A 12,187-nucleotide genomic window follows, 5' to 3' on the forward strand; every position below is an offset into this window, starting at 1 on the left:
AATGTTCAACTTCGAACAGTATGACTGCCCGCGCGTGCCCAATTAGAAATTTGAGATGTTCCACCATTCCATTTCGGCAGCTCCGCTGTGATTGCAACCTCTTTGCCGCAGCTCATGGCATCACTCGAACTGAAGCGAAACGCTCTTCTCGATTAGCCGTAGAAGGATGCGATTCGCTTCTGGCTGTAGCAATTGGTCCCCCCCTCTCCTCGCCTCCTTCCGAATACATCCTCAGAGACGTTCCTCGCGCTTGTGAATTCCGACCCTCTCGTCTTCGATCGATTTTTTTTTTACTTCTCTGATGCTCAGTCAGGAGCGCCAGTCGTGCAGGTACAACACATAGTACGTCGTTCTCGCCCGGGGAGAAAGAAGCTTTCTGAAGAAAAACGGTCATCGCCGACAGACTTCGCCCGCTGTAGGCGCGCTAGGATTCGACGAGCATTTGTCAGCCTTGGCTGAAGCGAGTGGTTTGAATGGTTTGGGAATGCAAATTCGACATTTTCCTGAAATGTCCGACTGAGGACTCTCTGTTCCTGACAGAGTGCCGTTTCAAAGCTCAAACTCTACATTACATCAGATCCTAGTTGTTAACATAAAGACAGGCCTCTCTGAGATCAGCGCCCGGCCCGGTTTTGATTCGACGGCGCCAGCGTTCGCAATGGAGACGCGTCTGAGGCTTCAATTCCACTTAATCCGAGACAGGACCACTCCGGCATTAGTTTCAAGTGAGACATTTATTTCGTCAAGTCATTATTATTATGGTCAATACCAAGACTGTCGCTCTCGTTATTACAGTAATAATATTAATCATAATAATATGTCAATAGTGATCATACTGTTGATAATAATAATTAATAATCAATAAATCACAACAGACACCGGGTCTGGTGTCGAGAACTTAAGTGCACCGAATGTTCAGAACGTCTCGGGTTCGTTTGGTATTTTCGAGAGACTAAGACTTTCGTCGCTCTGGAACCAGAGCGACCGACGGCGGGACGCGGAAATTTCCTATGTCGACTTGCATGGGTTCGTGTCTTTGGCTGCCTAGTATTATTTTGACCACTATATAGAATCAACCTCAACAGGCCTTAAGCTACACTATTCGGTTCTAAATTGACGAGATCAATCGGTGTCCTTCATGTCGAGCGGGGAGCCTACCGAGTCGGGACTGTGCATCCAGTCGGCGGGCGGCGTATCCTGAAATCTACGTTTTTTCGTCAGGGGCTCGGCTTCGACCTCCGTGCAAGTCCGGAGGTTGAGCAGATTTCCTCCAAGACCAAAAAGAGGTGCGGCGGGTGGGAACAGGCCGGGATACGCCGGTAAATTAAGAAGGGATCGAGGTAAAGCCGGCAAGAGACCTCCGTAAGGTCGATGCTGACGAAACTGGTCGGCGAAATAGGCCGCTGCTGCTGCTTGACTGACAGCCGAAGGCGAGCTCGTCGTTGTCGTCGTCTGAGGGAATACCGGTCCGAGCCGTTCCGTCTTGGGTTCTCGTTCTTTATCATCTGAAGAAGCCGGCGACGAGGAGGATCTCGCGACCGGACTAGGGGAGGAAGGTGCCGGAGACCCAGTCATGAGCTCCTCTATGGCTGCACATACGTCTCCCCCGAAACGGGCCAGGGTTGCCGCCAGGATCGGGGATTCTTTGTGAGGGAACAATTTCGATAATGTGTCCAGAGGACGTCGTTTGCTGTTGTCTGCTTTATTGTAGTTACCGAACGCGGCGATCGGCGATTTGTTCGGTGAAGGCGATCTCCTGAAAACACGTAACGCGACGGTTTTCTCATGTTCCCCCATCTCATGTAATGACGCGATCAGGACGCCCGATCTCGCTCATCAAAAACGGTCGCGGAAGAGATGCACTCTTCCCTATATTGACCTCCAAGCACCATTCGCGTCCTATGACGACGGCGAACGTCGAGGATTGAAAATAGGGGTCTTCGGGAGCGACACTTACCTGAGAAGGGTATCATGGGTGACAGCTGAGATCTTCGTTGCTTGTTTTGAAGGGATAATGTCGAGAGAATCTTTGGTTTCGCTTGTTTCTCTCCAGCGAGAAGGTGATCTATTTCCACTGGCGACATCCAAGGCAAGAGGCTTTTCGTCGATATTCGCAACTGAGTGACTGAGGTTTGACGGATGTTCTTCGATGTCTACGCGATTGCTCACAGGACTAGAACTTTGGCGGGCTTCAGCAGAGTTTTCGAAATTGTTCGCATTTGAGCCTGCTGAGCCGTCGGTCAAAAGTTTCTTCCATTCGGGCACTGTGGAGCGAAAAAGATCCTTAGAAGGAGGCTATGCTCTTCAAGAACTAAATTTTCATCGATCGGACGTGAAGCTGTTTTCCGTATCCGGCGTCACCGCAACAAAGGACAACAGCTCGGGGTGCGCGGGAAGCGAAAAGATCCTGTGGTGAACTTCCCGCCGCACCGGCAACTCCTGGAAATATCCCGTGCATGCGACCTGAGCGAACGACGACCGCGGCTATCATGAGCAGGTGCGAGCGCTCCAGATCTGCGTGCCTGGATTTGTCATAATTTAGCGGCTCCTTGTTCACGTGGCCACAATTGTCGAAGATTCCCACGAAGTTCATCGATCTCCCTGTCTATGTAGATGACGCCGCCCCTCGAACCGCCGCCAAAGTTATTGTCATCATCATGAATATTGTTGTGATTGTTGATGATGCGGTCGTCATCGAGGCCGTTGTTGTGCCTGTTATTGTTGGTGGTGATCACACGACTGCGAGACCGACAAACTATCGGTTGGAGCCAAGATGGATTGCAATGTAAATCTCTGTATCTCAATGTTATTGTCGATCGTGCAATAACGTTGTTGCCGCTCTTGCAACAAGCGAGCTCAGCGGGACAACTTGAGATTTCGAGTTGAACAGAGTCCCGATCACGACTTCAAAGCCAGCCACCTGCACTGAGTGGTCGCATTCTACAGCCGTAGCGGCTCCGAAATGAAGTCGCCGCCGCTGTTGTGGCTTCCTAGCGAAGCTCGACACTCATACAGCTCGCGGCGGAGGATTCATCTAACGAGGTAATGAGATCGCTCCGCACAGTTCACACCAGCGGGATAATCATCATGTAGTCACGGCTGAGAATATCGCGCGCTGCCTCTCGTTCGAAATCAACTCGAGAGACAAGGGAGCGACGAATTTCAGTTGTATTCATCGAGTTATTGGCCTCGGGCGTAATTGGATCATCCCGCTGAATGTAATCCACCGACTCGCAGTGGGGTATCCTTTCTCACACCTTGCCGAACTAATCGGAACTCCGCCGCGACAGTGTCGACCTGTCACCGAGTCCAACGAGCATTTTCCCATTGGCTCTGCGCCGTCGGTTGGTCCGCGATCGCTCGGGCACTGCCGTTCGCGAATGTCACAGAGCGTTGGATGCGACAACGCAGGGAGAATGTTCTACGTTTGTGTCCGCCCAATGTTCTTCTTTCGGTCGGTCGTTCCCTTGCTGATTTGGATTTGCTAGCTGACCGAGCAAGCGGCCAGCTAGCTAGCTGGCTGGCGTCTGGAGCTAATAGAAGAAAAAGCCAGCAATGTAGACAAGCGTAGCAGATCCCCAAGATGTCATCGGCAGCCAGGAGCGAAGCGCGCGAGAGAATCTCTAGGATAAGAAGATTCAGGAGGGGAAGCCATTTTTGTTATTTCTATGCAGATTGGTATCACAAGAGAGAACACGGCCGCCAGATACAGCCCACAGCAACTCGGAGCGCACCGCTGACAAATCTGGACTAACCGTCTCAACTCTATCCGCCACACGATGGAAAACTTTTCGATTGTTTCCGCCTTCGGCTGATATTGTCTCGCGACGACGCGTGAATTGATATTCAGTGTCGTTTCCTCTGCAGCCAGTCGGAGCGACATTTCGTCAGCTATACTGGGTGAACAAAATCGCGATACAGGTCCGAATATTGATGACGATCAGCTGCTCAGGTCTGACTGACGAGTCTCTCGCACGAGCGTCTCGGGAAGCGATTCCCGTGTTCCCCCATCGACTGCTACTCGGAGCCGATCGCAACGATTTTTTTCGATTCGAGTTTAAACGTTTCTCCCGGGTAGCTTGTGCGGCAGCGCGGACGCACTCGCTTGTGCGCGCCCCTCTTTCATAGACGTCTGCTTGAGACAGCTAGCTAGCTTGCGCGGCTGGCTGGCTGGCCGCCAGTCAGTCAGCCAGACACACCCGAGCACCCTTGAGGGGAGTGGGCTGGCATTCCAATAGTCCCGCACGTAGTTTTCGCACGTGGCTACCCGTCCGACCGACTGGCTGGCTGGCAGGCAGCCGCCGCGGCAAACCACTACAGGCTACAGAATTTTCGAAACTGGAGTTTCTTTTCGATTGAGTTGGAGGACAACTTGAGATGTGTCTGTGCCTGAAGACACACTATTCTCCACCGGGAACTACGGCAGGTGGAGGACACTCGGTCCTCAAATTGAAATTCAAGTACTCCAAACAGATAAATCTTCTCCTCCGCCGTGTCTGCTGCGAGCGAGGAATCGTGTATCATTTCGAGTTACTTGTTCTCCGGGCCGGTCCTGTTTCCCCGAGAACTGAAAATGCTCCCAAACTTCGAGTCCAGGTCGAATGTGAAGCTTGCATCACATCACATCTTCTCTGAGAGCGTCGATGGGATTAAGGGAAGGCGATCCCGTCTCGCGGGCGGATTAGTGCATGACGTCAGGCAGTATTGGGGTTTTTCGGTGCACGATACGCAATAATCTCATGGGCGTAGAACTGCGTCTTCCGAGTGCCATTGTGATAAATGTGGAGGTCGTAGGTGGCGAAGGCTATATGCAAGTCATAATACGAGAGCTGGCAGGCGCGGTCGCTCGGCGAGAAGATCAGGGAGCGATCTCGGGGGATATACCGCGAGAAATGGCGGGAGAGGCCTCTCGGGGTATATATATATTAGAAGATATCAAAGGATATAGGGCTCGCGAAAGTTCTTATGGAACATTCCTGTGACGAGGGGATATCATTCCTGTCGGATAGTAGTGTCAGCGGAGGTATGCGGATCAGGGCTAGCACAAGTGAGAAATTTCAATATTTTTCTGTTGGAAAAGCGCAGCGTCTTCTTTCGGAACCGCTCGAGACGGGAAGAGATTCTATACCGCCGACGTCGGAGGAGCGCCGCTCTGCGTCAGCGCCCCAAGAGGGGGGGCGAATCGGTGTGATCCGCGGTGTATATTCGAATGATATTCGAAGCCTTTCGATCGACGCTGGTCCTGTGCCCATCATCAGGGAGTAGGTACCCGTCGGATAGGTCGAGCCGACGATATACTTTCGGTCCTTCAGTCTTTTTTTGAATGAGACTCCATGAGCACCGGACAAACACCGAGGTACATCAGCTGACAGACAAACAAGGCAGCGAGAGAAAGAGGTGTCACCGCAAAGGGCAAATACTCGGTCGCATAATGGAATACTAACTGTCCTCACGTCCTGAACAGCATGTCTGATTTGTATTCCAAGGCGAGGATTAGTCTTTTGTTCAGGTCTTGTTCGTCGAAGAAGTACATGAGCGACCACGACATCAGCGACAACAAAACAGAGCGGACCCTCGTCCTCAAGGGCGCCAATCACACACAAGGCTTCTGTTCCCAAGTCACAGGAAATCACAAGCCATGCTTCGAGTACGCGTTCTACTGTTCACCTTCCGCCTTCGCTTCCGGGGGTCTTCGAGCGTTATTCCCCGCGTTAGAATGTCGCGGAACATACAGGAATTTGAACGCGAACACGAATCAAGAATGATCGATCATTTCCGAGACTTTTGAAGAGGCTTGTGCTTCTCAGAAATCTCTTTTCACAACATCAATCTATGCGCTGCCCTTCCCTTGTAGAGAGCGAAGTTGGCGAGTCTCGCATTCGAATCGAGCGACTCATCAGGGCGTCACTTATAGAATAGATAAATAAATAATTTTCGATGGTGTTGGCATTTCACTCGCTCGATGCTTGGCCGGCGATTCCCAATCGCAAGCTGGGGACGGAGGGCCCTCACCGCACAGCTGTAGAAGGCTCGCCCCAAAGTCAAAGTACTCGGAGTTCTCGAGTGTTTCCTCGACTTAGAAACCCAGGTCTGTGCTCGTTGAACTCCAATTTTTGATGTTTACCCCTATCATGACCAACTTGAAACGGGACTCCATGAGAAAGAGCGCGCGCTCCTCGTCGAGCATCGGACCGACTCATCGGAACAATCGTCTGTCAGCTCAAAGCATGACTGACACCCGTTTTGAAATTGAAAACCGCTTAGCTGCAAACAAAAATGATGAAACCCTTTGCGAGCCCATGGAACTTACGCGCTCGATAGCTTCTCCTCTCGGGATCCACTTCTGGAGAGGCCAAGTACAAAGTCAATCAGACTGGAATCGCGACGACCATGACCTTGGAAGTTTCGTTATTCAAACTCCGACTGCGACCACACAGCATTGGGCAAATGAAGGAGATGGCCAGGATGATATCCTAGCTCCGAGCTCGAATGAGCTCAGTGCTCGTTCAATCCGACCTCGTGTCTCATTTCTCTACAGATCGCAGAGCCAAAGCTCGTGTCGCTCTGAGAGGTCGCAAGCAGGCCCGCGACTATTGCTCCAACATATCACGCCCCGAAGTGTGCGCCAGACACCGTCGTCAGACTAAGCGCGCCATGTTCCCCGCTAAGGCCTTTTTCTTATTGTTAGTTCAGTTCGTTATCGGGAGTAGGATTTCAGAAAGTTGAAGTTTCGTGCGTCTCATACTCCGAATGCATGTAGATAATGATTGGAGAAACGCCCTGACCGATGGGAGCGTCTCTTTCGAAATTCGCTTTTCCCGAATTCCAGATTCTAAAAGAAACTCCGGAGCATGACATCGAATCGTCGAGAATAATTTCGCGGCCGACTCTCTGATTCCCGACTCGAGCCGTGTGATCGATGCCCGAGTCGAAAAAGGTATGCAACAGGAGCGAATACAATGCGCTATCGCTCAACTCGCGGGACGTTTGCGAGAGAAACTCGGGAAGGCAAGGTTCATGATTCACTTTGGGAACTAAGTCGTCGATGAGGGGTTTGAGGTGGCTTAGTGTATTGCCTTTTGTGCAAACTCTCTTAGCACCCACCCCACCCAATAAAGCTATCGGTGCGCTCGGTTAAACGCGTTCTCCAAGAGAATCAATTACAGCCTCCCTGCAAACTCCCTCCTCGAAGATCAGATGTGTTTAATGTAAACAGATCACCGCTGCTCGGCTGGCGCCTGGCTTCCTTCCTTCCTACCTACCCGCTCTATAACATATTGGAGTCACACGCGCTATCCTGACCACATTCTCCTGGCTAAACACATATCTGTCTGTGGGAAAATACTTTCGAGCACGTAGCTCGAACGCCCGGCCGTCACAGTTTAATAACGAACTCGGTATAAAAAGGACGAAAAAAGTGTCGTAGTGAGCGACGATTGCTCCCTCGACACGCAGGCTCGTGAGCGGTCGATAATCTTCGGCGTGAAGCATTCGCGCTCGTTTGCCTCCAGCGCACCGACCGCGATAAGAATCCTCCACAGCCCGTCCCGATTCGGACCATTTTCTCTGGGCGATGCGACGATTCTGCCGAGCGACCGAGTTATGTCATGAGGAGCGCTCACCAAAGACCGTCTGCCCGCTTGATCGCCCCGAAATACAGCGATTGCGAGCGGCGACGACCGCTCAGAGAATGAACTGTAGCCATTCTGAAATGGAATCTCCCTCACTGTAGCTTCGTGCGCTGGGTCGGACTGGTCGGCGGACGTCTTTGTCAAACGGCGATGGCCTCATGTCGGATCTCAAACTCAAGATGCGGCATCGAGTTGTCGACCGCATTGTGAGTGACAAAAAGAGCTTTTTTCTTTCAATCGTCTTCACTATCTTCTTCTCTTCCTCTCTCGTTCGTTCGTTCGTACTCGGAGGAGCTTCTGCCGTCGCTACAAGGCCGAGTTACAAGTGTGTCGCCTTCACATTCGTATCCCGCTCGATGGGAACAAGCCAAAAACGTCTCGTCTCTTCGTACCCTATTCGAGTGGATGGTTTGCTTCGAGTTTGGAGAACAAATGAGACCGGGCGCCCCGAATCGTTGGTCAAGTGTTCCGAGACCCGAACAACAAGCAGGAAATGAAGAAAATTCGAACGTTGCTTCGGTCGACGATGCCGATGCTCTGCCTGCTCTCGATCCGATGGTCGGAACTTCGATGACGAACTCTGACGGATGGTCGAACGGCATCGCACTTCCAATCATGTAATATCGAATGACTGGATCGTAACGATGACTCTGTTCAATTGAGATCTTCGGAATTTTTCACTCAACACGAAGCTCTTCGGTTCAGGCCAGCTCGCGCGACAGAAGACCCCGTCGCGTTCATCCACTCCATCTGTCGCAAAATTCAGACGACCTGCCAGACTCCGGTCCAGAGACTTTAGATAGAGCGACCGAAGGACCGGCCGGCCGGCCGAGCGGCAGATAGACGGACAGATCGTCTGCGGATGAGTCTGAGATGGGGTGTCATCCGTTTCATTGTTCGAGTCAACACAGATCGCAGCTTAATCTTGTTCGACGCCCTCTTCTGCGCGAATGATTCGGGCACCCTTGGTCATTGTAATCCACTCACATCCGATGTGCGCTCTCCATCGTCGGCGTTTTCTTCATCGTCGAATACTTCTTCCAGATCATCAATCGCGCGCATTCAGCGGAGGCATATACATCGTGTTTCAGTCGGAAGACGACGACGCGAGATTTTTTCCGCGTTGGCCGAGAGAGGACCGCGCTTCCCTCGCTGTGATTCCTCGTCCATCACTACGCTCGATGGAGGACTACTCGGAATCTTCCTCAAGCAGCTCCCAGAGTTCGTTTCACGTGAAAATTTCATGGAGGAGCGTGTGACAAAAATCTCGGCGCTATCGAATTCGTGTAGCGAGCATGGGGTCTAGGGAAGGGCTTCGAGAGCCATTCGACGAATCTTCGAGTCAAGCACGTTTGATCCATCAGAAGGCCTGCGATGTCGCACTCACTCCGCATTGGTCAGTAAATTCGGTTGCACTGAAGCTGCACTGAAAATAAGTCCTCGAGCTGATTCGCGAAATTGCACTGACCTGTAGGAAGAGATTGTTCCTTTTCCGTCTCGGTGGCCGCTGCTCCCGAAGAGCTGGCGTCGTCCCCTGAGCCGTCTTTCTTTTTGCCCAGGAGATGCGACATTGCTGCCGAGAAGGTGAGTCCTGCACGATGCATCGCCATGATTCCCTCGTGACATCCGTAGAGTACGCTCAGCTCGCGAGCCTCGTTCTCCTCCTGCGCTTGTTGTCTCCTGCGGATAAGACGCGAAATTTTCGAGAAAATATTCTCGTCTTCTAATTATTCCCGGAATTCACATCGGACTTCGGTTTACAGACCTAAGGGCCACCTGAGCCGCCATAACCCGCTGTCTCTCGGCGATGAGTGTACACTTAGCACATGCGCAATCTCTCCAACGGCAGTAGCGCTTGTGCCCCTTCAAAGCCGACACCACGCCGTGGTTGCGACAACGGGCGCATTTCGGGGTCCTCTGATATCTTTCTCCAACGCCTCCTAAATTCCCACCACCCGGTGGACCTTCTTCGCCCGCCGCTCCGTACACCGGGCTCACATTGCCTAGAATCGACCATTGCTTAGCGAATTCCACATTCGACACATACCTAAACTCCGCTCAACCTGTTGATGCGGCCCACGACGGTCTCACGTGAGGAAGTAACACCACACTGTGGACACTGTTCCTCCGGAAGGAGAGGAGTGTGTGCTCTTCAAGCAAGGATTCAATCGATGCGATCGGGCCTCACAGGAACTACGTCGCCGCAGAACTTCCGCATTCAGGAACATGGACGAGAAAATTCCCGTCTTGGAGAAGATCGGATCCACCCCGAAATTCATTCTCGGGCGGAGTATCGATCTCTTCGCGTTGTTCGGGCTCACCTCAAGCATCGCAAGCGTCAAAGTTCCGCTGACGTTCAACTCGGCTCCCTCACTTGTGAGAACAGCAATTATTCGAAAGAAAACTCACCGTTAGTGAACGGTGCCTGGGTGGCATCCATCGCGTGATCAGAAGGGACGATTTCGCTTGCGCTTCCGCCTGCGCCGTCTGAATGTCATGCACTCCGATGCTTGCCGATGAGGACGACACACTGACTTGCGAGTCGTCACGAGTTATACTCGTTGACAGTTGGGTGCGAAGGTAGGTAGCTAGCTAGCCAGCCGGTTGGTCGGCTGGTGGGCTGGTTGGTCGGCTCCCGGGCTATCCAGCTTACTTACTTGCTTGCTTACTTGCTTGCTGGATGGCTGAAGTTACTCTAACAGAGTGCGCAGGCTCCGCCTGAGGGTGGAGAAAAGGAGGTGGAGTCAATACAGGGTAACTCTCAACGAACAGCTTCAACAGGGAAAGAGACTTCAACTCGGCGGATTCTCGTCCTCGTCGCCGCTGCCGCCACCGCCGCCGCTGCTGCCGCCGCCACCTCCAGCACCGAGGCCATAGCCGCCGCTCTGGTGGTGTCGTTGTCATTGGGGGAGAGGCGGCCTGTGAGACACGCAGGCCGGGATCAGGATACCGGCAAGCTCGCTACGAGAGATATCGAGCTCCAAAGCTTCTACAAACTTCTCACGAGATACTCGGAAGCTACATCGAAGTAGATGCCCGAAAAGGAGGTAACGCGGAATCGACTTATTGTCAGTCAACTCGATACGACCCCAACGCCGGCGGCGCTTCGTGTCAACTTTCTTCGCCTGAACTTACGTGATCTACATGTGGCCGACCGGTATCTGATTCTGGCACTTGATGAGTTTGATACACACCGTGTATCTCAATAATATATCGAGCATAAACAAAAGCATGAACACAGCGTCGACTAATCTTTTCGACGACTGTAATACTCAGGTCGAGGAGAAAAATTTTGATAGAGCACGGTGGATGAACGAACGGTGGGTGAACGAACGGTGGGTGAACGAACGATGGTTTGCATACGTCGCTCGATTTGCCAATACGAAAGATGTGGTTATTTGTCGACGATTGTTCTTTAGACCGCGTCTCAGTACCTCATCGCTAGGTTCCTCGATTACGAGTATCTCATCGAGACTCTCATCCTGTTCGACTGAATCCTATTCGCTTACCGAATTACTGAATCGATGATCATCTTCGCTTAAGGAAAATATCGGCTTTATTTCGTGAGTCAGCAACTTGGCGGGGCGGATGCCTGCGTGGTTCCTGAGCATGCGCCAAGTACTTGGACGACAAATCGTCCGGGCTCGACAGCTGAACTTATAACGCATGAGGGGATGACGTGAAGATCATGGGATGAATCATAATCGCATCAGTGTCATGAGCTAGTATTGATTGTAAAGAATCACCTCCGACGCCTTCCGATGGCTGAAGTTTCGAATTTTTCTTCTTCTGGCGATCCCCAGAATCGGATCACGATGCGTTCCTAGGACTGTAGCATCGCGAGCCGAGTGGGGATTCTATCCAGACTGACTCTCGGGCACTAAGCAAGGGGGGATCGATGGACCAATGAAACTCTATCAATGTAGGAAGACGGAACGATGCTGGGTGGGAACAATTCGGGCACTGGGAATAATCGAGACAAGCTTGCCAAATTGCTTTGACCCTCCACAGCTCTTGAGGATGGGATTCCGAATTACGCTGATCGAGCCAATGCTCCGCGAGTGGCGGCGTGTTTCATCTATGATCTATGAACGACGAGCCTCAAATCAGGGACAGACCCTCCACAGGACTCGAGTGCCTTCAGGACCTGCTTCTGAGGAACTGCAATTTCTTGGAGAGCCGATCGCATGCTGGCGGCCTGGATGCTAATTGCCGCGCTATGAAAAACTTTTCGACGATGAGAAATTCTCGCCGTCAAGATGCAAGAGGGTCGGCCCAATCAGTCCGGGAGGGAAAGCAGAGGGGGCAGGCTTGAAGCTTGGACGGGACGGGTGTTCGAACTCTCTGATGCAGCGTCTCTCTAACCCCTTCCTCTCACGTCTCCCTGCAGCCTCGTGGGGAGCTCTCGGGTCTGCCCAGAAGATCATCGAGTGTCTGAGGACGAAGAGTTTGGACCAGAGCATGGCACAGTGTCGTTTTCTCCATGGACAACGGCTCCCTCGTTTAACTGAAATGATCGTCAACTCACGGAGCAGTAGGGATGAACTTGGTAACCA

At 52.1% G+C, this 12,187-nt stretch overlaps 1 protein-coding gene across 1 annotated transcript; it reads right to left on the reverse strand.

Annotated features, from left to right (window-relative positions):
• Positions 1-1,122: 1,122 nt before the first annotated feature.
• On the reverse strand, positions 1,123-10,071 carry LOC114828184 (doublesex- and mab-3-related transcription factor A2-like). Its single transcript, XM_029111219.1, has 5 exons — positions 10,041-10,071; positions 9,397-9,634; positions 9,100-9,311; positions 1,958-2,264; positions 1,123-1,756 (listed from the first exon to the last, which is right to left on the reverse strand). Exons 1-5 carry the CDS (start codon positions 10,069-10,071, stop codon positions 1,123-1,125), a joined length of 1,422 nt encoding a protein of 473 aa, XP_028967052.1.
• Between the last annotated feature and the right edge of the window lie 2,116 nt (positions 10,072-12,187).

Source organism: Galendromus occidentalis, unplaced genomic scaffold (genome assembly GCF_000255335.2).
Source record: "Galendromus occidentalis unplaced genomic scaffold, Mocc_1.1 scf7180000077404, whole genome shotgun sequence".
Lineage (NCBI taxonomy): Eukaryota > Metazoa > Arthropoda > Arachnida > Mesostigmata > Phytoseiidae > Galendromus > Galendromus occidentalis.